Source organism: Hydractinia symbiolongicarpus, chromosome 12, assembly GCF_029227915.1.
Source record: "Hydractinia symbiolongicarpus strain clone_291-10 chromosome 12, HSymV2.1, whole genome shotgun sequence".
NCBI classification, from domain to species: domain Eukaryota; kingdom Metazoa; phylum Cnidaria; class Hydrozoa; order Anthoathecata; family Hydractiniidae; genus Hydractinia; species Hydractinia symbiolongicarpus.
In genome coordinates, this window is record NC_079886.1 from 5,361,417 (window position 1) to 5,386,600 (window position 25,184).

At 32.4% G+C, this 25,184-nt stretch overlaps 2 protein-coding genes across 2 annotated transcripts; one reads left to right on the forward strand and one right to left on the reverse strand.

The window, feature by feature from the left end:
• Nucleotides 1-136: 136 nt before the first annotated feature.
• Nucleotides 137-24,643, reverse strand: LOC130621647 (lysosomal membrane ascorbate-dependent ferrireductase CYB561A3-like). Its single transcript, XM_057436974.1, has 5 exons — nt 24,225-24,643; nt 2,168-2,482; nt 1,763-1,965; nt 476-627; nt 137-359 (listed from the first exon to the last, which is right to left on the reverse strand). Coding segments are annotated over exons 1-5 (807 nt in total). The 5' UTR covers nt 24,226-24,643; the 3' UTR covers nt 137-223.
• Nucleotides 17,491-18,776, forward strand: LOC130621649 (uncharacterized). The gene is made up of 2 exons (XM_057436976.1): nt 17,491-18,144; nt 18,483-18,776. Exons 1-2 carry the CDS (start codon nt 17,858-17,860, stop codon nt 18,643-18,645), a joined length of 450 nt encoding a protein of 149 aa, XP_057292959.1. The 5' UTR covers nt 17,491-17,857; the 3' UTR covers nt 18,646-18,776.
• Nucleotides 24,644-25,184: the final 541 nt, after the last annotated feature.

A 25,184-nucleotide genomic window follows, 5' to 3' on the forward strand; every position in this document is an offset into this window, starting at 1 on the left:
ACAAAGAGATTCAAATCATCAACAGATACTGTTGTAGCCTCTTGTAATTTTATTTAGTGTACATTTTGTGTGTTGACATTCCAGCACACCCGGGGTCTCTCTCCTTCTAGATGTCAAAAGACAAAAGGCACTTAGGTGAGCGTCGAAGCGGTAGCTTTATTTATTTATTTTTTTTGTATATTACATTTTCAAGTTTCAAGTTTCTAAACAAAGTCTACTTTGCTCAATTTTTCGAACTTCGTTTGTATGATGTGTTATACAATATGAAGCCGACCAACATGGCATACAGAGCAATACAAACACCAAGAGAGTTGGCTATGATACCAACTGAAGACTTCTTTGAATACACATCTTTGAATCTAAAACAATAGTACTTTAAATCAAATTTTTATTTGACCTTGAAATAATTTTTTTTAATTATTTTATTTTTTTTAGTATAGGAAGATATAAAACAAGCCAGTTATTTTGTACTTACTTAAATAACATCTGCTCTGTAATACCTGACGCACAAGCTACAATAGCCAATGCCAAAATAACACCACCAAAGTAGACATGTGTTTTTAAATAATATCCCCTTTGATTTTCGACAAATTTGGGGTACAAGAAACCAAGAAATCCAAACAGGTACTAAAAAGAACCACAATAGTAAATACTGATCATTCACAAATTTTAGTACTTCCTTATTTTTTGTTATTATTGTTATTGTTATTGTTACGTTGTTGTTATTAGTATTTTGAGGGAACAACCAAATGCTTAAATGAAAACGAGCACATCCATTATGGCTGTCACATAGTTGCCGTATTAACATATCAGACTAGTTATTTAAATCTGAAGAACCCAAAAATGTATTATTTTTATCATAAAACTGTTTCTTATTATTTCAAGACTGCAAATAAAACTCTAATAAAAGAAACAGACAGCAACAGTAACGATGTCAACTGCTCGTATCTTTTCATGTGCATTAAGTTATATCAAAGTAATTGCATCGCATATGGTATAAAAAGCAGCATACAATACAACTCAATCCAATCAAAGCGCTTTATGTTTGTTCTAGCTAATTAAAGATGTAAAAAAAGGTTTTATAAAATATAGAATATAGTTTTCGAGGGACGTTTTATAGCTGATTTTAAAAGAAAGTTGTAGAAAGTATAATAGATTTTCCCTGTTATACGGACACAGTTTGCGTATTCGCATATAAGACTGGTTATTTAAACCCGTGAAAGAATCCACTAAGGAAAGCTCTTTAAAACATTTGTTTTTTTTTCTCATCACAAACTTTTGGTATAAAGCCTGTAAAAAACGTTTTAGACGAAAAAACCCAACAATAACAATGTTTAATTGCCCATGACTTTATCCATGCATCAATTTATAGAAAAGACTTCCTTTTCTTTCCCCGTAGTTTTAAAACCCGTCACGGTAAATTTAAGTTGACATACAATAAATATCCCAACTTATCAAGTTTCCCCTTGTTATAACATAGTTTGCCCTAGCCAATTGAAAATGTAAACAAAAGTTTCGTAAAATATAGAATTTAGTTTTTAGGGGATATTTTATAGATGCCACTGTATAAAATTGTAGTCATTATTGTCCACTTTGCATGTCATAGACGGACGGATGAATTTCACAATTCTGATTTCAATTAATTTTCAAGTATAAAAACTCACACATATTGAACCCAACTGCATTAAAATGACGCCAATTTTTTAGGCCCAACCTTCTTTTGTATCTGACAAGAATAGCAGCATATGTATATATTTCCTACCTGGCAACAGAACAATACAACAGCACCCATGCCGAACCAACTATGAATGGAATACATGTTCCGATATCCTGCTGTTATATGAAATTTGAACACAGCGTATAATCCGACCACGGCGAATATTAAAGCGCCCAGGTGGAGAGCAGCATGTAGGAGTTTTACGGAGATCTTATTTTGTCGGCGAAAGATTCGATATACCATCGCAGCTAAACAAGGATCACATTTTGTTATTGTACAATATAGAGACAATACCCTGATCTTTAGGAGTTGCTTCGTGAAACTGGAACTTAGTATTAAAAGTCATTGACAGTGGCAGTCAATAAAAATAGAAATACATTACCCTGTGACAATGTTAAATTAATAAAACACGCTTATGAAATGGTGTTAAAATATAAACAAACAGCTTACAATTTCCATACAACACAACCATTCCAGTCACCATAAACACAGGGTGGTAGTTGAACATTTGTTTTGATCCATCCCATGCAAACCCGCCCATATACTGTGTCACCAACACCACAACTAAAATAATACATAGCGCGCCAACTACTTCAGTTGCGATGAATACTACGTAAAACACTGTCCAATTTGTATCGCTTGAATCTATATATTTCTGTTTTTTGCTTAAGTCATGTGTTCTATCATCTTCATCCATAAAAGGTGTGGTCTCCATTTTCATCCACTCACTTGCACCTTCAACAAACTGTTTTTGTACCCGATACACTTAAAACAAACAAACTGTTTTAAACTATGTTCTTAGTATGTGCGCTTAGTCTTCACTCTTCGCGCCTTTATTTTTTCAATACTGCTCGCAAATCCCAAAAAAAGCTTCGTTAATCGTAACAATTCTTCCCAATTTAAGCAAAATGCGTTTTTATCGTGGCCGAAATTGACATTTATGAAGCGTACAAGTCAAACGTTTTTCTTTGTTTCCGTATTTAAACCAAGATCGTGATTTCGCTAAGAGCTTTTACGATCATCTAAGGAGAAATAGCTTTTCTTTGATATCTTTTTTTCTTCTTATACTCTGTTGTAACAATCTCTCAATTTTACTCTAAAAATATTTTTTTTGTTTGCTAACAATGTAAAATTAAGTTCAATAGTGAAATAAAAACAAATTAAAATAAAAGAAGTTAATAAAATATATTTCTTTTCATTGCTTTTTTAGTTATCTTATTAAGAAAAGGCTTGTATCAACGTAGTACCCAGTAGCATTAAAATTATACAATACAATATTACTTTCCCAAATAACTTGTGCATTAGAAATGTGGTCAAATATAACCAATAAATTGAATAAAAGTTAAGTATTGACATAGAATGTCAATGCACATTTTGATTCGTAACACAGATTTTTTAGTAAAAATTACCCCTAACCCCACCCCTCCTCTTCCTGCGTAAATGTATACAATAACTAGAAAACAAGTTGATTTCGACCCCCTACCTAAAAACAAGTTGATTTCGTATAATAGAGCTTGAGAAGCTCGACCCCTGAGCATAGGATAAAGTTTATTTAGTGTACTAGTGTTTTAATCTCAAAGAGCTCTGGAGAAGTTATAATATTGATTCTTAACAGTTTTGACTTCAATTTGCACTTACTATATGCCATCATTTGCTAGATCTAAGAGCGGTATCACTTTAACGAGGTACATATGAAGATTACGTGGAAATTCTCACAGGTAAATGAACTAGTTGTTTGCGATTTTTGCGCATTTCACTTTTTTTGCAGCACTGTCCAAAATTACTGAAGAGGACCTGCAGGGATTTTTGATATGCGGATAAAATGCTTATAAGGTCCTGGTACACACCAGCTCTAAAATTCACCCGAAAATGAAACATGCTGAAAAATACGTATGCGTGATTTTCAATTACAAATGGTTTTGTAGTATTTGATTGATACTTATTTTTTTTACGTCTAGAGGAAACTACGTTTATGTAGCTTATCAAAGCGTCTTTTAATACATATTTTATTCATTTGAAATATGCTTTTATTTGATTTTGGGTAGAATTTCAAAACAAGGGTAGTGAAATTATAATTTACTTAATTCAAGTAGATTTGTACGACATGATGTCATTGGAATGGATGGATGGATAGATTGTCAAAACCAGGTGTTTGAAACAGAATAAAATTGATAGGCATAAAGAAGCTGAAAAAGAGGAACAAATAAAATATGGGAACGTATCGCGGGAATTGATAATATATACTGGCAGATCATGAACAAGCCACGCCCAGCCTTGGATCATAATATTGTTCATCTAGGGTAATTTTTAAAAATTAATATTGGATATGTTGACTATCTAAAAAATTTGTTAGAATATTAATTGTGTGATAAATGTGTTAGTAGAAAGGTTTTTAAAGTATACCTCGTGGAAACAATTTCATAAGACACAATATAAGTTAATGTTACAAAATAACAATTAGTGGTCTTCTTATATACTAATCGATAAGCCCACGGAAAAATCCTCAGACAGAAGATCAATGGAGAAGGTCAGTCATTTCAATTTTGTTGACGTCAGCAATGAACCGTCGATACTAAATTTCACATTTCCTATTGCGTAGAACTTAAAACGACGACCTACAAAATGTATAGGGTTATGTTCTTTCAACGAAAAGTTAAGGCGACCGAAGATAGAAGGGCATAAATTTTTGCTGACGTCAGCAAACACCCACCGATGAACAAAAACCATTTCTATAATTTTTACCCTTCGCCGTAATTGTGCAGAGTTTAAAACACTAATCAAATAAAGCATGATTTGTAAAAATCAAAATTTAAAGTTACTTGCTTACATTAGTAGCTGCTTGCTGGTTATTCAAACACGGAGGAAGAAAATCAGATTTTGTCTATATTCTGGAACGTTAACAAATAATAATAACAGATTTACCAAAATAATAGATATATGTCGTAGTGTCTGCTTCTTTAAAATCAGACAAAGCGTTTTGTTTTTAAAATTAATAAAAAGAAAAACAAAACCTAAGTTGCTTACTACCAATAACGGAGATATGGTTATCTATTTATATTATATATCTTTCTGTAGCAATGAAGCCCTAAGAGCTTCTTTCTGCTCAACATCGCCATCTTTCAAATGCGTTTTTATTTAAAATCAAACAATGATTAAAACTATTATAAAAAATTAACGACAAAATTGAATTGGTTCCAGCTTATTGTACACATTAATTGACTCTTAAAATAGCATTCTCTTGCCGATTTTTGCTAAACAAAGACTGATAACAAGATTGTTTTGAATAATAAATATTGCGAAGCTGTTTATGGGTCATTTTTGATACAATTTTTTTTTGGGAGCAGTAATTTGTTATGATATTTAATTAACCTTCTTAGCAGTAAAGTAAAGCTTGTTTGTTCCTGTTTGTACTGTACCGTACCGTACAATAAAATAATGTTCAACGTTATTTTCGAACGAGTATTTTGTGCGTTACATCAAAATATGGGTCTTATAGTATAATACGTCGAAAATCAAGTAAGGGGTGTGTACACTACAAATTCTACGGCATGTTAATGCACATTTTTGCCCCAAAGAAGTCTGCAAAGTTATTCGCGGGATAATAAAATTAGGCTGTTTCTTACGTATTACGTCATTTACTCGAATTTTATTTAATATGCGCGTGTATTTATTTATACAAAATCATCCCAAAAGCACCCAGAAGGTTTTTATATTGAAACGAAATACAGTCTTTTCGGTAAAAACATTATGGCAATTTCAACATTAACACATACAGTGGACCAATAATGTATTTATTCTGTAGACAGTCTTGCCATGGAAAGTCCACCGGCTCCTTGCGTGGCCAAAGTTTGGCTAAGTAAGTTCGACAACAACATCAAGGGTTCTGCTAAACTATATGCCAGGTACATGGATGACATTTTACGTGATATGAAGCAAAGAAAGATTGATGACAAGGTGAATGAAATTAACGAATTTTATCCCAATATCAAATTGACTATCGAACAAGAAATGAACGCCACTTTATCATTTCTAGACATAAAAATCACGAGAAACAATGGCTGTTTATCTCCTTCGTGCTATACCAAATAAACAGACTCGGGTTTGACGATGAACTACCATGCGTTGGACCCAGTACGGTATAAAAGGTCAGGGGAACGACTTCATTTAGCACCGGGCTAAGTGGTCCCGACACACGACGTACAACATAACTAGTACCCTTCATACTTTATCGATATTAAAAGTCCGACAGACGTTCAGTCATACTTCTCCAACCAAATGGACCCGACAAATGAAACCGCATTATCCGACATCCTCTCTATATAACAAATACATAAATTTTCTGTCAATAATCCATAACCAACGTAATATCGCATAATACTGCATAATACTGCATAATACCTTCATAATTCAAAAAAAGTACATAAATTTTCTGTCGATGGCCATAACAACGTAATATCGCATAATACTGCATAATACCTTCATAATTCATAAAAAATACATAAATTTTCTGTCGATGGCCATACCAACGTAATATCGCATAATACTGCATAATACCTTCATAATACTCTCTGTCGTTACATAAAAAATACAAAAATTTTCTGTCGATGGCCATACCAACGTAATATCGCATAATACTGCATAATGCCTTCATAATACTCTCTATCGTTCCATAAAAAATACATATTTTTTCTGTCAATAATCCATACCAACGTAATATCGCATAATACTGCATAATACTGCATAATACCTTCATAATTCAAAAAAAGTACATAATTTTTCTGTCGATGGCCATAACAACGTAATATCGCATAATACTGCATAATACCTTCATAATTCATAAAAAATACATAAATTTTCTGTCGATGGCCATACCAACGTAATATCGCATAATACTGCATAATACCTTCATAATACTCTCTGTCGTTACATAAAAAATACAAAAATTTTCTGTCGATGGCCATACCAACGTAATATCGCATAATACTGCATAATGCCTTCATAATACTCTCTATCGTTCCATAAAAAATACATATTTTTTCTGTCAATAATCCATACCAACGTAATATCGCATAATACTGCATAATACTGCATAATACCTTCATAATTCATAAAAAATACATAAATTTTCTGTCGATGGCCATACCAACGTAATATCGCATAATACTGCATAATACTGCATAATACCTTCATAATTCATAAAAAACACATAAATTTTCTGTCGATGGCCATACCAACGTAATATCGCATAATACTGCATAATACCTTCATAATACTCTCTGTCGTTACATAAAAAATACAAAAATTTTCTGTCAATGGCCATACCAACGTAATATCGCATAATACTGCATAATGCCTTCATAATACTCTCTATCGTTCCATAGAAAATACATATTTTTTCTGTCAATAATCCATAACCAACGTAATATCGCATAATACTGCATAATACCTTTATAATTCAAAAAAAGTACATAAATTTTCTGTCGATGGCCATCACAACGTAATATCGCATAATACTGCATAATGCCTTCATAATTCATAAAAAACACATAAATTTTCTGTCGATGGCCATAACAACGTAATATCGCATAATACTGCATAATACCTTCATAATTCATAAAAAATACATAAATTTTCTGTCGATGGCCATACCAACGTAATATCGCATAATACTGCATAATACCTTCATAATTCATAAAAAACACATAAATTTTCTGTCGATGGCCACACCAACGTAATATCGCATAATACTGCATAATACTGCATAATACCTTCATAATTCATAAAAAACACATAAATTTTCTGTCGATGGCCATACCAACGTAATATCGCATAATACTGCATAATACTGCATAATACCTTCATAATTCATAAAAAACACATAAATTTTCTGTCGATGGCCATACCAACGTAATATCGCATAATACTGCATAATACCTTCATAATACTCTCTGTCGTTACATAAAAAATACATATTTTTTCTGTCGATGGCCATACCAACGTAATATCGCATAATACTGCATAATACTGCATAATACCTTCATAATTCATAAAAAATACATAAATTTTCTGTCGATGGCCATACCAACGTAATATCGCATAATACTGCATAATACCTTCATAATTCAAAAAAAGTACATAAATTTTCTGTCGATGGCCATACCAACGTAATATCGCATAATACTGCATAATACTGCATAATACCTTCATAATTCATAAAAAACACATAAATTTTCTGTCGATGGCCATACCAACGTAATATCGCATAATACTGCATAATGCCTTCATAATACTCTCTGTCGTTCCATAAAAAATACATATTTTTTCTGTCAATAATCCATAACCAACGTAATATCGCATAATACTGCATAATACTGCATAATACCTTCATGATTCATAAAAAACACATAAATTTTCTGTCGATGGCCACACCAACGTAATATCGCATAATACTGCATAATACTGCATAATACCTTCATAATTCATAAAAAACACATAAATTTTCTGTCGATGGCCATACCAACGTAATATCGCATAATACTGCATAATACTGCATAATACCTTCATAATTCATAAAAAACACATAAATTTTCTGTCGATGGCCATACCAACGTAATATCGCATAATACTGCATAATACCTTCATAATACTCTCTGTCGTTACATAAAAAATACATATTTTTTCTGTCGATGGCCATACCAACGTAATATCGCATAATACTGCATAATACTGCATAATACCTTCATAATTCATAAAAAATACATAAATTTTCTGTCGATGGCCATACCAACGTAATATCGCATAATACTGCATAATACCTTCATAATTCAAAAAAAGTACATAAATTTTCTGTCGATGGCCATACCAACGTAATATCGCATAATACTGCATAATACTGCATAATACCTTCATAATTCATAAAAAACACATAAATTTTCTGTCGATGGCCATACCAACGTAATATCGCATAATACTGCATAATGCCTTCATAATACTCTCTGTCGTTCCATAAAAAATACATATTTTTTCTGTCAATAATCCATAACCAACGTAATATCGCATAATACTGCATAATACTGCATAATACCTTCATGATTCATAAAAAACACATAAATTTTCTGTCGATGGCCATCACAACGTAATATCGCATAATACTGCATAATGCCTTCATAATACTCTCTATCGTTCCATAAAAAATACATAAATTTTCTGTCGATGGCCATACCAACGTAATATCGCATAATACTGCATAATACTGCATAATACCTTCATAATTCATAAAAAACACATAAATTTTCTGTCGATGGCCATACCAACGTAATATCGCATAATACTGCATAATACCTTCATAATACTCTCTGTCGTTACATAAAAAATACATATTTTTTCTGTCGATGGCCATACCAACGTAATATCGCATAATACTGCATAATACTGCATAATACCTTCATAATTCATAAAAAATACATAAATTTTCTGTCGATGGCCATACCAACGTAATATCGCATAATACTGCATAATACCTTCATAATTCATAAAAAATACATAAATTTTCTGTCGATGGCCATACCAACGTAATATCGCATAATACTGCATAATACCTTCATAATACTCTCTGTCGTTACATAAAAAATACAAACATTTTCTGTCGATGGCCATACCAACGTAATATCGCATAATACTGCATAATACTGCATAATACCTTCATAATTCATAAAAAATACATAAATTTTCTGTCGATGGCCATACCAACGTAATATCGCATAATACTGCATAATACTGCATAATACCTTCATGATTCATAAAAAACACATAAATTTTCTGTCGATGGCCATACCAACGTAATATCGCATAATACTGCATAATACCTTCATAATGATGTCTGTCGCTTCATAAAAACTACATATTTTTTCTGTCGATGGCCATAACCAACGTAATATTCCAGAATATTTCGCATAACTGCCATTTACGGAAAGCTGTTTTTATAAAGTAGACAAAGTTTGAGGTTGGATACACATCCATACACAAACAGAAACGATATTTCGCTCAAATATCCTTTTGCAACAAGACATAATAACGGCCCTATTGCAGGCTAAACAAAGAGGCGTTTTTGTACAATATATTGAACAGGCGGTGGTGTTCTATGCCCACCGATAGCCAATAGAAAAGATATTTTGGACTAATACCCCCGCGAAATTACATATCACAAGTCCTAAAAAATGCCAATCTGAGGCAAGGCATTATACTATAAATTTACCGGGCTTTACTGTTATGTACTTATCCGTGCAGCAGTAGAAACAAGTGTCCTCCCTGAAAATGACGCATCAAAAGCGCTAAAGCAGGCCAATCAATCCAAAGACATTACGTGTGTTTTTTATTTCAGACCATGCAAAAGTGTAAATTCTATGTCTTTTTTTCGGGGCAGTATTTCAATAGTATAGCTTGATTAGTTCTTAAACCAAATAAATTCTTAGATGCATAAAAATTTAAATGTTCCAATGATTTTTGTCCGACTGAAGAAGCTGCTGCCGTAGAGAAGCTATATCACATTAAAGTTTAGAGCCGTTTACGATGAAATTATTCCATTGTTTGTAGTTAAAATTTCACAGGTCATAACTTTTTATCGGCAAAGGCTCTTAGGCTGAAATTCTGTAGAAGGCATGTCAGTAATATAACGTATCATTAGGAAAAAGAAAAAATACTTTTTTAACAGATATGGAAGAATTCCAAATTAAAAGTCAAAACTTCTATTTACATGGAACAAAGATGTTCCAAAAAGGCATAAGTATAAAATTTATCTCATTTAAAGAGTCTCCGTAGATTTGATATTCCATTGAAGTTAGGATCAGAGTACAAAAGCTGAAAATAGTTCTAAATAATGTAATTATTATTGGCTATTGTTAAAAAATCATATGGTGAGTTAACAAGATCAACTTTATGAGCAACTGACCGAAAAACCAATAGACGTATGATATCGTTAGTCTTTTTAATAATAGCGGTATTTTGCCTGTTTGTCCGCGAAAAGCGCGTCCTGTTAATTAATCACGAGATTCTTTTATCTGCACAAAATATCAAATGCGATATATATTTACCGACTTTGTTTTATTCTCCCGCGTGTAGCATTCAATTGCAACGCCTGATTTTTTTGAAAAACCAATCCGAGATTTGGCAGCCACGACAAAGGGATGTGTAAAGCAGAGAGCAGTGTTATTACGGGCATTTTGAAAGTTGCGTAACGTTGACGTTGATAAGTCTGTCCTTGTTTTTTTATATATTTTTACATGTTAAGTTAAATATGCTGTTGGTATTATTGATCCTCTAAAATTTGCGCTGTTTATGAAATAGGTTGGGAGTTTACAGAGGCCGTGAATAACGAAAAAATTACTTTCAGGGGTGTTATAAAAATAATGGAAGCTCGATATTGTCGCCGTGTTCTAAAAGAAAAATTCATGTCAGTTCCATTATTCATAGCATAGTAGTTGGGTTGAGCGTCTCACATGGATATTGATTTCCGGAAAACATGCGTAGAATGTGATGGGAAACCTAACGTGCTTTCATGTGACGGTAGGAAGAATGGAATGGGGTTCAAGAATGCATTTGTAGAACCAATAGAAATCCTGCAAGCAGACGAAGTTATTTCTTCTCGTTTTAGAAGGCTTGGCAGTTGCTTTATAACATCAAAAAGTGACAATAATAGGGAATTATATCGTCCTAATCGTAGCTTATTGTACGTACGAAAAAATGTTTTTGGGGAGATCTCAGAAAAGAATCGAATAGGTGACGATGCATTATGTTTCCATTAGGAGCAATTACGCACACATTTGCCATCGATGTCCGTCGGTCTTTACTGCCGCTTGATATCTGATAATACCAACATAAATGAAAAAAAAGCAATAGCGTCCGTTTTTAAACAGTTGTCCAACGATTCTTGTGTTGATACTCTTATACCATTCCGTGCAGTAAACATTATTATAGATTTGAGATTTGCATGTCAAGTAGGTAGGGGGACTCGCTCGTCTGTACTGGAATTTTGTTACCAGCAACAATTCTATCAAAAGATTGCAGATGTAATTATTAAGTCTTCAGAACACTCTCAAAATTGTCTTCCACGCAACGATGTGATTAATTTACCTTTGTACCCTGCATATTTTGTGAAAACAATTTATTCCTTTAAAATACAACAAGAGCAGTTATTTGAAGGTTCTTACAATCCAGTTGAGTTTGGTCTTTGTTTTTTATTCTTCAAATTATGGCAAACAAATTCGGCAAGTTAGGATATTTTCTGCCGACTCCAGCAACTCAAGCAAATACGATGACGTCCCTATTGAAGTTTGTCAAAAGTCATTTCTACAAGTGAACAAGCAAGACATGAAGTTTGTGTTCTTTTGGTTCTACCCAATACATGGCCACTGCTGTGGATTTCACGTCATACTTCATATTAAAGGCCGAAAAGATGCACCTGCTTCTTTTTATATACATCTAGAAGAGGCCCCATTAGATATGTTCTATGATCATGCGTGCATTTTAAGCGAATACGTCAATAACAGAAAATCAAGATTCTACCAACACACGCGCTTTTTCACACTCATAAGTTTACCACTGCATTTTACTTAAATTCCATTCTTTTTTCGCGAGCGTGCTACGTCGATTTGTGAATAGCTTCATCCTTTTCTTGTTCTATCTGTGTTCTATATATATATATATATATATATATATATATATATATATATATATATATATATATATATATATATATATATATATATATATATATATATATATATATATATATATATATATATATATATATATATATATATATATATATATATATATATATATATATATATATATATATATATATATATATATATATATATATATATATATATATATATATATATATATATATATATATATATATATATATATATATATATATATATATATATATATATATATAAATATATTTATATATATATAACAGTCAAAGTGGATATGTTCATTTTCCTTTGATCTTACCGAAATTTTCTTTGAAGTAACTGAAAAATGCATGTCTAATATGTTAAATTTTCTGACGTTACGGCGCGACGTCAATAAGACTACTTTAACGTTAATATTCTATATTAAATAAATGAAGCCATTACAGTGCACTTAAAGCTTTAAGGCCAAATAACTTGAAAACGAGGTGGTGACGTCAGTGATTTTTCACCGTGTAAGTAACTAGGGACCACCCGGGACCAATTTGGGTAAGTTTCCCAAGCCTGGGTCCCCGAATCCGTTTCGGAATGGAAAGGTTGAGGACGTCATCACAAAACCTTCAAACCCCAATATCTCTGCAACCGTTTGTCAAAAGTCCATGTTCCTATACATTTTCTTGATCTGCATTTCAAGATCTATACGATGAATGCATCGGGTGTACGAATTTGTGAAGAAATTTTTTTGGAACTTTTGGTAGGGACTTTGCTGACGTCAGCAAAATTTTTAAGCCCTTATATCTCCCTAAGCGTTTGTCAAAAACATACGATACCATACATTATTTTGGTCAACGTTTCAACCTCCACAGCTTACAGACAACGAATGACTAACTTTAACCAATTTTCTTTTTGTATATGCACTGCTGACGTCAGCAAAAAATCTAAAGCAACCTATTTTTCCATTGTTCTTCTGCCTTAGTGGATTTTCCCATGGGCTTTATCGACTAGTCTTGTATAAGTAATCAGCTAAATTTACACTGAAAACACGATTCTCATACAAACTGGCACTTTTTTCTTCATACAACCCATCACTGCACCTAAATGAACAGGGTCACTTTAGAGAAGGATCATGCAATCATTACATGCAGTCTTTTATGAAGTTTTTTTCCAACAATTTTTTTACTTCTTTATCCACAGAGACTGTAAATACATTCTCAAACACACATAACATACCCGTAACACACATTATATTGCCAGTACAATCTATGGAAATCTATGTATAGTTAGTTAAAAAGCCTCAATGACACTGATTTCTCTTGTGTATTTAGTGTTAGTTTATTTCTTTTAATGGTTATCACTTCTGTTGTCCATCTTCTCTTTAATAATAGCCGTATTCTGTATATTCAAAATGGTCGTGCGCGGCTTTTATCAGAAAATTTTGGGAAAACCCCGCAGAACCTGATTTTTACCAATGAAGGAAAGATAAAGCAATCTGAGCTACGGCCATTTTAGAAGCTGTGGCATTGATGGTTATTCTGTTTTTGTCTTCAAAAAGGTTTTCATTTTTGTTTTTTACATATTTTTACATGTTAAGATAAATATATTCTCACGTTTTGTAGCTAAGTACAAATCTCAAACCCAAAAATTTCTTGATTTTTGGCTAGGAACGAAGATTTTTAAGGAGCATTCTACAATCAGCTAGCTAGCTAGCCTTGGTTATTACTATTCAGTTTAGTATAACAGCTTTATATCCTAGCCAGTATTATTTATTTTTATGTTAAAGTTGTGTTTACCTAGCTAGCTCCTTAGCTACTTCTGACCAAAAAGTGAAAGTAGTCAAATGCAGTTTGGCTGCAACACAATTCTTAATTCTTATGCTAAATAAAGTTAGGCAGCTACCACTTTTATTACTGTTATGAAAACTTATGGTGCAAAATAAAATTGCTGAGTATTTTTTTAACTGAACATGATAACAACAGCGGTTTCCTGGACTTTTTTTAATCGAATTTGCGATGAAGTTCTTTTGAAAAATAGTGTTACGCCTATACTCATGTGTGACATGGTAAACTGGTATTACATCTGTATGGATGTGTCACATTATTTACCTGTACTAAATGGTCAGCTAACACTCACCGGGAACATTATCCGAAAAATAAAAAAGGTTTGCCAGAAAGTTTTTGCTATGACGGGGTAACAACAAATTGTAATCTGTGTTTTTATTTCAGCTTAAGTTGTAGAAAGTTATTTGATGAAAAACATATTACACTGGACATACCATAAAGTTGTGTGCACTTCATTTGATTTACTACATACTACATAACTTTACTAAAGCGCTTTATCTGAATATGTGGCGCAGTTGACGGCTCTTATTAATCACTCATCCGGGTGTTCAACGGCGGGTAACAGTTACCTAGCCTTTTGACAGAGTGTATTCTGTGTTCTGTAAACCAAAGATGCAATGTAGTTTTTTTGAAAAGCGTATTAAGCCTAAAAGCATGTGTGATACAGTTTAGCCAGCTACAACAAAATTCTTAATTAGTAATTTTTATGCCAAAAGCAGGTAGCTACACCTTTTATTACTGTTATGAAGACTTATTCCGCAAAATAAAATTGCTGAGCGATTTTTTTAGCTGGACGGGCTGTTTTCTGTGTTTTAACTTTTGTCCGACAAAATTTTTCGGACACCTGAAGTTTTCGTCATTTTAGTCCGCGAAAAATTTTGTTTGACGAAAATTTTGTTTATTTTGGATTTTTGTTATTTCTTATTACAACAAAGTTTGTACAATGAAAAGTTTTCAAATCAAGTGGCAATTCAGTTGAAACGAGGCATTGATCCTGCGGATGTGAAGATTTCCTCAAAGTTGTTAGATTTAAAACCAGTGCACGCTTCCTGAATCGTTCAACTTTACCACTATTTAAGCAACGAAGCAGAAATTATCATCAACGGGTTCGATGCATCTTAATTACAAAAGCTGTTAAAAACGCACAATCTGTTGTGGACATGTTAAAAATCCGGTTAGAAGCATTTAAATTCTGTAAGAAGTGAAGGAATGCTTCTGTTGTCCTTCTTCTCTTTAATAATAGCCGTCGTCTGTCTGTCTGCCATTAAAGACGCTTCCTGTTACGAAAACATGAAATGCTTGTCTACTGTATCGTACATATATTTTATTTGTCTTGTTCTGCTAGGGCATCTAATATTTCAATGGAGCTAAAAATTCTCGCAAAATTTCCTTTTCATTGACTTATGAATGGGTCCAGCATTTCTGCTTTATTACTGACCAGAAGATGGTTTTCCTTTGAATTTATTTGCCCTTTTAAAGGATCTAAGATTCTATATTGTGTAGTGTATTGGTCTGGTTTCGGACCTTTGATGTGTCATTACGCAGGAAGGTATTTGTCCAGAACATCGTATCTCTTGGTGTATAGATAAGTATAGAACAATACCACTTGTTTAATGTATAGTATATTGTCTTCCCTCAGATTGTCATGTTTTAGGACATCTAATAATGTCAGCTCGAATGAACATAGAATCGCTTCTAATGAAGTATGAGTGGGTATAGCACACTGCTGTCTGTTCAATGTATTGCCTTAAGACTTTTAATATGTTTTTTCGCGAGAGGATATTTGTCCAGAATGCAGTTTTGGTATTTTGTCAAAATATCTGTTCTATTAGTGGATGGATTTGTACCCTACCTCAATACCTCTATAGTGCAACGTGTTCCCTCAGATTGGTTTATATTGTAAAGCCTTCGCATTGATTGGTCTGCTTTAGGACTGTTGATGCGTCATTTCCAGGGAGGGTATTTCTCCATAAAATTGTTTCTATTTGTGTATGGATGTATTTCCAGCATAAGTGTTTGTGAAGGGTAAAGTATAAAATTTTCTCTTTGATTGGTCTTTTAAAATATCTCAGATCTTATTTTGCACATACCTCAACTTCTAAAAGTGTTACCTTAAATGACGTATGGATGTGTCTCACATTTACAGACTTCTTTTAATTTTTCTGCTAGGATTTCGACCTTTACTTTCATCCAGGTTGTTTTTTAGCCATGTATTGTAGAATATCCCATTTACTTACTGGTTTAGGGAGGCTTTATTTGAATAGATCTATTAGGTCATTTTTTAAATAGTCTTATCCAAGCTATCACTGTCGTCTCTATTGCATGTGCATAGGTATAGAACAAAACCGCCTTTTTAGTGCATACTATACATCTTTCCTCAAATCTAACAGCTTAAGACTTTTACTGTGTCATTTGCGAGGGGGTATTTGTCCAGAATATTGTTTCTATTGGTGCATAGATGTGCACCCAACCTCACTGAATGTTTAATTTAAGGCGTAAAGTCTTCTCTTGATTGGCGTGCTTCATCTTTTCGCGGAAGCGTATTCGTCCAAAGTATAGTGTCTATTTGTGAATAGATTGTTATCCAACATCAGTGTTGGTTTGGTTTATAGTGAATAGTTTTTCCTTCGATTGGTCTGCTTTGGGATTTTTGATGTGTCATTTTCTTGGAGGGTATTTAGTCAAATATGACTTCTATTGGTGGATGGATGTGTATCCAACCTCAATATTTGTTCAATTACAGTGTAAAGTCTACACATTGATTAGTCTGCTTTAGAACTTTCATTTTTTTATATCGCGGCAAGGTACTTGTCCAAAATATAGTGTCTCTTTGTGTATTGACGTGTATCCAACATCAGTGTTTGTTTAGTTTAAAGTATAAAGTCTTCTCTTGATTGGCGTGCTTGAGGACTTTTAATGTAGGACTTTTGATGTATCATTTCGCAGAAGAGTATTTTGCCATAATATCATTTCTATTGGTAAATGGATGTATACTCAACCTCAATTGTTGTTTTTTTCAATATGTGATCACTTTGCATTAATTGGTCTACTTTAGAAATTTTGATACGTCATTTCCAGGGAGAACACTTGTTTCTACTGCGGAATAATGTGGCATATTACGTTGGTTATAGCCTATCTACAAAAAAATGCATTTGTTATGTAGCGATAGAGAGTATTATAAGGGTAACATGCAATATTATGCGATATTACGTTGGTTATGGATTATTGACAGAAAAAATATGTATTTTTTATGGAACGATAGAGAGTATTATGAAGGCATTATGCAGTATTATGCGATATTACGTTGGTATGGCCATCGACAAAAAATTTTTGTATTTTTTATGTAACGACAGAGAGTATTATGAAGGTATTATGCAGTATTATGCGATATTACGTTGGTATGGCCATCGACAGAAAATTTATGTGTTTTTTATGAATTATGAAGGTATTATGCAGTATTATGCAGTATTATGCGATATTACGTTGGTATGGCCATCGACAGAAAATTTATGTATTTTTTATGAATTATGAAGGTATTATGCAGTATTATGCGATATTACGTTGTTATGGTCATCGACAGAAAATTTATGTACTTTTTTTGAATTATGAAGGTATTATGCAGTATTATGCAGTATTATGCGATATTACGTTGGTTATGGATTATTGACAGAAAAATATGTATTTTTTATGTAACGATAGAGAGTATTATGAAGGCATTATGCAGTATTATGCGATATTACGTTGGTATGGCCATCGACAGAAAAAATATGTATTTTTTATGTAACGACAGAGAGTATTATGAAGGTATTATGCAGTATTATGCGATATTACGTTGGTATGGCCATCGACAGAAAATTTATGTATTTTTTATGAATTATGAAGGTATTATGCAGTATTATGCGATATTACGTTGTTATGGCCATCGACAGAAAATTTATGTACTTTTTTGAATTATGAAGGTATTATGCAGTATTATGCAGTATTATGCGATATTACGTTGGTTATGGATTATTGACAGAAAAAATATGTATTTTTATGTAACGATAGAGAGTATTATGAAGGCATTATGCAGTATTATGCGATATTACGTTGGTATGGCCATCGACAGAAAAAATATGTATTTTTTATGTAACGACAGAGAGTATTATGAAGGTATTATGCAGTATTATGCGATATTACGTTGTTATGGCCATCGACAGAAAATTTATGTACTTTTTTTGAATTATGAAGGTATTATGCAGTATTATGCGATATTACGTTGGTATGGATTATTGACAGAAAAAATATGTATTTTTTATGGAACGATAGAGAGTATTATGAAGGCATTATGCAGTATTATGCGATATTACGTTGGTATGGCCATCGACAGAAAATTTTTGTATTTTTTATGTAACGACAGAGAGTATTATGAAGGTATTATGCAGTATTATGCGATATTACGTTGGTATGGCCATCGACAGAAAATTTATGTATTTTTTATGAATTATGAAGGTATTATGCAGTATTATGCGATATTACGTTGTTATGGCCATCGACAGAAAATTTATGTACTTTTTTTGAATTATGAAGGTATTATGCAGTATTATGCAGTATTATGCGATATTACGTTGGTATGGCCATCGACAGAAAAAATATGTATTTTTTATGTAACGACAGAGAGTATTATGAAGGTATTATGCAGTATTATGCGATATTACGTTGGTATGGCCATCGACAGAAAATTTATGTGTTTTTTATGAATTATGAAGGTATTATGCAGTATTATGCAGTATTATGGGATATTACGTTGGTATGGCCATCGACAGAAAATTTATGTGTTTTTTATGAATTATGAAGGTATTATGCAGTATTATGCAGTATTATGCGATATTACGTTGGTATGGCCATCGACAGAAAAGTTATGTGTTTTTTATGAATTATGAAGGTATTATGCAGTATTATGCGATATTACGTTGGTATGGCCATCGACAGAAAATTTATGTATTTTTTATGAATTATGAAGGTATTATGCAGTATTATGCGATATTACGTTGTTATGGCCATCGACAGAAAATTTATGTGTTTTTTATGAATTATGAAGGCATTATGCAGTATTATGCGATATTACGTTGTGATGGCCATCGACAGAAAATTTATGTACTTTTTTTGAATTATGAAGGTATTATGCAGTATTATGCAGTATTATGCGATATTACGTTGGTATGGCCATCGACAGAAAATTTATGTGTTTTTTATGAATTATGAAGGTATTATGCAGTATTATGCAGTATTATGCGATATTACGTTGGTATGGCCATCGACAGAAAATTTATGTGTTTTTTATGAATTATGAAGGCATTATGCAGTATTATGCGATATTACGTTGTGATGGCCATCGACAGAAAATTTATGTACTTTTTTTGAATTATAAAGGTATTATGCAGTATTATGCAGTATTATGCGATATTACGTTGGTTATGGATTATTGACAGAAAAAATATGTATTTTTTATGGAACGATAGAGAGTATTATGAAGGCATTATGCAGTATTATGCGATATTACGTTGGTATGGCCATCGACAGAAAATTTTTGTATTTTTTATGTAACGACAGAGAGTATTATGAAGGTATTATGCAGTATTATGCGATATTACGTTGGTATGGCCATCGACAGAAAATTTATGTGTTTTTTATGAATCATGAAGGTATTATGCAGTATTATGCAGTATTATGCGATATTACGTTGGTATGGCCATCGACAGAAAATTTATGTATTTTTTATGAATTATGAAGGTATTATGCAGTATTATGCAGTATTATGCGATATTACGTTGGTATGGATTATTGACAGAAAAAATATGTATTTTTTATGGAACGATAGAGAGTATTATGAAGGCATTATGCAGTATTATGCGATATTACGTTGGTATGGCCATCGACAGAAAATTTTTGTATTTTTTATGTAGCGACAGAGAGTATTATGAAGGTATTATGCAGTATTATGCGATATTTCGTTGGTATGGCCATCGACAGAAAATTTATGTATTTTTTATGAATCATGAAGGTATTATGCAGTATTATGCAGTATTATGCGATATTACGTTGGTATGGCCATCGACAGAAAATTTATGTATTTTTTATGAATTATGAAGGTATTATGCAGTATTATGCAGTATTATGCGATATTACGTTGGTATGGATTATTGACAGAAAAAATATGTATTTTTTATGGAACGATAGAGAGTATTATGAAGGCATTATGCAGTATTATGCGATATTACGTTGGTATGGCCATCGACAGAAAATTTTTGTATTTTTTATGTAGCGACAGAGAGTATTATGAAGGTATTATGCAGTATTATGCGATATTTCGTTGGTATGGCCATCGACAGAAAATTTATGTATTTTTTATGAATTATGAAGGTATTATGCAGTATTATGCGATATTACGTTGTTATGGCCATCGACAGAAAATTTATGTACTTTTTTTGAATTATGAAGGTATTATGCAGTATTATGCAGTATTATGCGATATTACGTTGGTATGGATTATTGACAGAAAAAATATGTATTTTTTATGGAACGATAGAGAGTATTATGAAGGCATTATGCAGTATTATGCGATATTACGTTGGTATGGCCATCGACAGAAAATTTTTGTATTTTTTATGTAACGACAGAGAGTATTATGAAGGTATTATGCAGTATTATGCGATATTACGTTGTTATGGCCATCGACAGAAAATTTATGTACTTTTTTTGAATTATGAAGGTATTATGCAGTATTATGCAGTATTATGCAGTATTATGCGATATTACGTTGGTTATGGATTATTGACAGAAAAAATATGTATTTTTTATGGAACGATAGAGAGTATTATGAAGGCATTATGCAGTATTATGCGATATTACGTTGGTATGGCCATCGACAGAAAATTTTTGTATTTTTTATGTAACGACAGAGAGTATTATGAAGGTATTATGCAGTATTATGCGATATTACGTTGGTATGGCCATCGACAGAAAATTTATGTGTTTTTTATGAATTATGAAGGTATTATGCAGTATTATGCAGTATTATGCGATATTACGTTGGTATGGCCATCGACAGAAAATTTATGTATTTTTTATGAATTATGAAGGTATTATGCAGTATTATGCAGTATTATGCGATATTACGTTGGTATGGCCATCGACAGAAAATTTATGTACTTTTTTTGAATTATAAAGGTACTAGTCGATAAGGCCCGTGGAGAAATCCACTTAGGCAGAAGGACAATGGGAAAATAGGTTCTTTTAGATGTTTTTCTGACGTCAGCAGTGTATATACAAAAAAATGTTCTTAAAATCTTACACAAAATGTCAAATATCAAATCACATTAAATCCTCCACACAAATCTTACACAAAATAAAAAAGAACAGCTTGCAAGGTGTAAAATCTAGTTGATAAAAAGTTACAACAACGACACTCACAACATCGACACTCACAACACTAAACTCACAAAACTGACAGTAAGAAGACCAACAGTTACAACACCAACAGTCACAACACGGATAATAACAATTTCAAAAATAACGCATCTCAAATATTTACATCTTATAAGTGATTATGTTGAAAACCCTCAGTATTTTATTCTGAAGTGTCAAAAAGGAGGCCTCCAAGAGTTAGCAAAAATAAGTTTTTTACACATTTTAAATATTGTTTTTCCCTTACGCTTATACAAAAATATGAAAAAGCCGTAGTTTGGAAAACATAAAATTTAAATCTAGAAAGGTCAGTCATTTTAGTTGCATTGCCATCCTCTCCCACAAAAATTTACACAAAATGTAAAAATCAACCAGTTAAGAACACAAAAATTTTCTCTTTTAGTTCCGCACTGCCCTTTACCAACAATTTTAAACATAAATGTCAAAAAATCAATGAGCAAAGAATAAACTTGAATCAACAAAGATTATGTGTAGAGCTTGAAACACTAATCAAAATAATGTTTGAATCAAGTACAACACTAACAATAATAATATAGTCAGAAATAACACATCTCAAATATTTACTTCGTTGAAAACCTTTAATATTTCAATCAGAAGTGTCAAAAAACATCAAATTTATATCTGGAAAACATTTATTCAATTACATACTATACTGTTTCCCAAAAATATACACAAATTGTAAAAATTAACAGGTTAAGAACACAAAAAAATTTTCCTTTGTATGATGATCTGTAGTTACCTTTACCAACCATTTTAAACGTGAATGTCAAAAATAAATAAGGAGTAAATTTGAATCAACAAAGATATTACTTTTGGAAAACAGACGGTCCGTCCTCACACAAGTTAACACAAAATGTAAAACAGATCGGTTTTTGAGGAGCACATCCAAATCAACAAAAATCAGTTCATTTAGCATGTTCTATATTGCTATTGCCCATAAATCTTCCACAAAAAGGTTAGGAAACACATCAAATTATAGAAAAATCAGGCATTTCATAAAATATAAAAAACAAAAAAGTTTTTTCATCATCACCAAACACAGTTATATATTACCACAATTATAAAATTCTTAACAAAAACGTAAAACCATGGAATTTTCTTCCAGCAAAAATGACATCACATACAGTTTAGTTCTCCCCAACAAAAGTTTATAATACGAACTATGAAAAAGCCATTAGCTTACACAACAGCCTTTAGTGGAGGTCAATTCTACAAAATTTGTGCTTTTAGTATATTGCATGTGGTCTTTTTCCCACAAAAGTTTACATAAAATTTTAAAAAACAGCAGTTTGCAACACAAACAAAAACACGAACAACCTTCCCGAACCGAACGACCATCCTCTCATACATTAAAATAAAGTCAAAAACCCATGTAAATTTCCAATCAAATGTCTAGCTACACCCCCCTGTAAAAATAACCTGGCATTTTACATGTAGGCTGACGAAAGTTAAACAGGATGTCAGAAACAAAACAATAAAAAATAACTTAACACACACGCTTTAAATTCTGGAGAAAAAAAATATTCCACTTGTCATATTGCACGTGGTCCCTTTGTAAAGTTTACAGGAAATGCGAAAAGAAATATAAAATACATCTGCAAAAGTTCAAGTCTTTAAAGATTTTGTAGGTAGGTAGCTATGAATCACTATTTTGAACAATCGCAAGTATCAAAATTCAAAGGTCGTCAACGAATTACGTTACCAATCAGTTTAAACAATGATATAAGAAGAGCAGTGGAATCTGATAACAGTTTTGCAATAAAATTTGGCGTCTCGCAATTGATTTCGAAACATGACCTAAAGGTCTTAAGGGTAATCGCTGAAGATCGAAATACATGGAAGTCCCTTTCAAGACACATATATATTGCAGCTGAAGCAACTACTTATACTGAAGAAAATCTTACAGTAGATGATAGAAGCGAAGACAGCTGATACATACATATAGGTAGGTAGCTAGCTAGCTTGTTACATCATAATTCGTGCTCATAAAAGAAAAGAAGTTTGGAAACTAAGGTAGCTAGCTATAGATAATTAAAAAAGAGGAATAACAATATAAGTCATAGGTTAGAGCTAGCCCATGGAGGACAACATTAGCTAGCCAACAGTAGCTAAGACCCCCAGTTAAATATACTTAAACTGGGAACACTTAGCTAAAACTAAAGCTAGCTATTTATGCTTAGTAAAACACATATAAAGAGAAACAATAGTTATGTAAAAATAATAACATTACAATAAGCAGTAAGTTCAACAAACCAAAGTTTTCCGTTTGTTAGTCAGCTAACAGCTTTATGTAGCATTTTGAATTTTAGGACAAACACATTAGTTACGCACCAGGGGATACATTAATTATGCAACAAAAACATAAACAAATATGGTGGCTAGGTTTGTTTTTAAAAAAGCGCTAAAATATGAAACTTCAAGAATTTGAGGCTTTTCTTGGAAAATGCGAGTCTGCTTGCTCCAGTGACATAAAAACTAAACGTCTAAAAACATCAAAGTTCTTACTATTTGTGATTTCAAATCCACTTCAACCTCTAGCTTCTATTTTCTTCTTCTAACTTTACTACTTTACTTCTAGCTCTAGCTACCACTTCTCACTTCATTTCTTGGACTTTTCTTTCTCTGAATTACTTTTTGCAATTTTTCAAGACGAAGGGGCTGTTTTCTTGTTGTTGCTTTTGTGTCGAGGGTTACCATTTTTCGGGAGTTAGCCGTTAAAATTTTTTCAGCAAATCAAGTTGCTTCATTTAGATCACGTGATGTAAACAAAGTAAACCCGCTGGCAAAATGGATATAACTTTTTCGGAGACTTCAAAGGAAATTTCGGCTACATCAAAGGAAAATGAACACATCCACTTTGCCTGTCACAGACAGACGGACACACTCTCCGTATTATTATAAGAGATTATGCAGTATTATGCAGTATTATGCGATATTACGTTGGTTATGGATTATTGACAGAAAAAATATGTATTTGTTATGTAGCGACAGAGAGTATTATGAAGGTATTATGCAGTATTATGCGATATTACGTTGGTATGACCATCGACAGAAAAAATATGTATTTGTTATATAGAGAGGATGTCGGATAATGCGGTTTCATTTGTCAGGTCCATTTGGTTGGAGAAGTATGACTGAACGTCTGTCGGCTTTTTATGTCGATAAAGTATGAAGGTTGTTAGTTATGTTGTACGTCGTGTGTCGGGACCACTTAGCCCGGTGCTAAATGAAGTCGTTGCCAAGGTCAGCTGTTTCTGGATTGGTATATAGAATTTTCTATGCTTGTAGTACTTAGAAAAACTTTGATACTGACTTAAAAAAAGCCAACAAGTTACTCGAGAACCAATATCCGCCATCTTTCTTTGAGCCAATCATAGAAAAAACATTTAGTAAAATTCTCGATAGAAATGATAAACCAACAGAAAATGAAGAAGATGAAGAACCAGAGAAAAAAAATTATTTTCA

Bases quoted from the DNA above. Each gene is read 5' to 3' on its own strand.
- LOC130621649 (XM_057436976.1), top strand. From the start codon at position 17,858: ATGAAGGTATTATGCAGTATTATGCAGTATTATGCGATATTACGTTGG. The intron at 18,145-18,482 runs GTATTATGCGAT...TGAATTATGAAG, and splicing joins AATTATGAAGGTATTATGCA to GTATTATGCAGTATTATGCG.
- LOC130621647 (XM_057436974.1), bottom strand. The intron at 1,966-2,167 runs GTAAGCTGTTTG...ATCCTTGTTTAG, and splicing joins GGTTGTGTTGTATGGAAATT to CTGCGATGGTATATCGAATC. The intron at 360-475 runs GTAAGTACAAAA...CTATTGTTTTAG, and splicing joins ACAGAGCAGATGTTATTTAA to ATTCAAAGATGTGTATTCAA.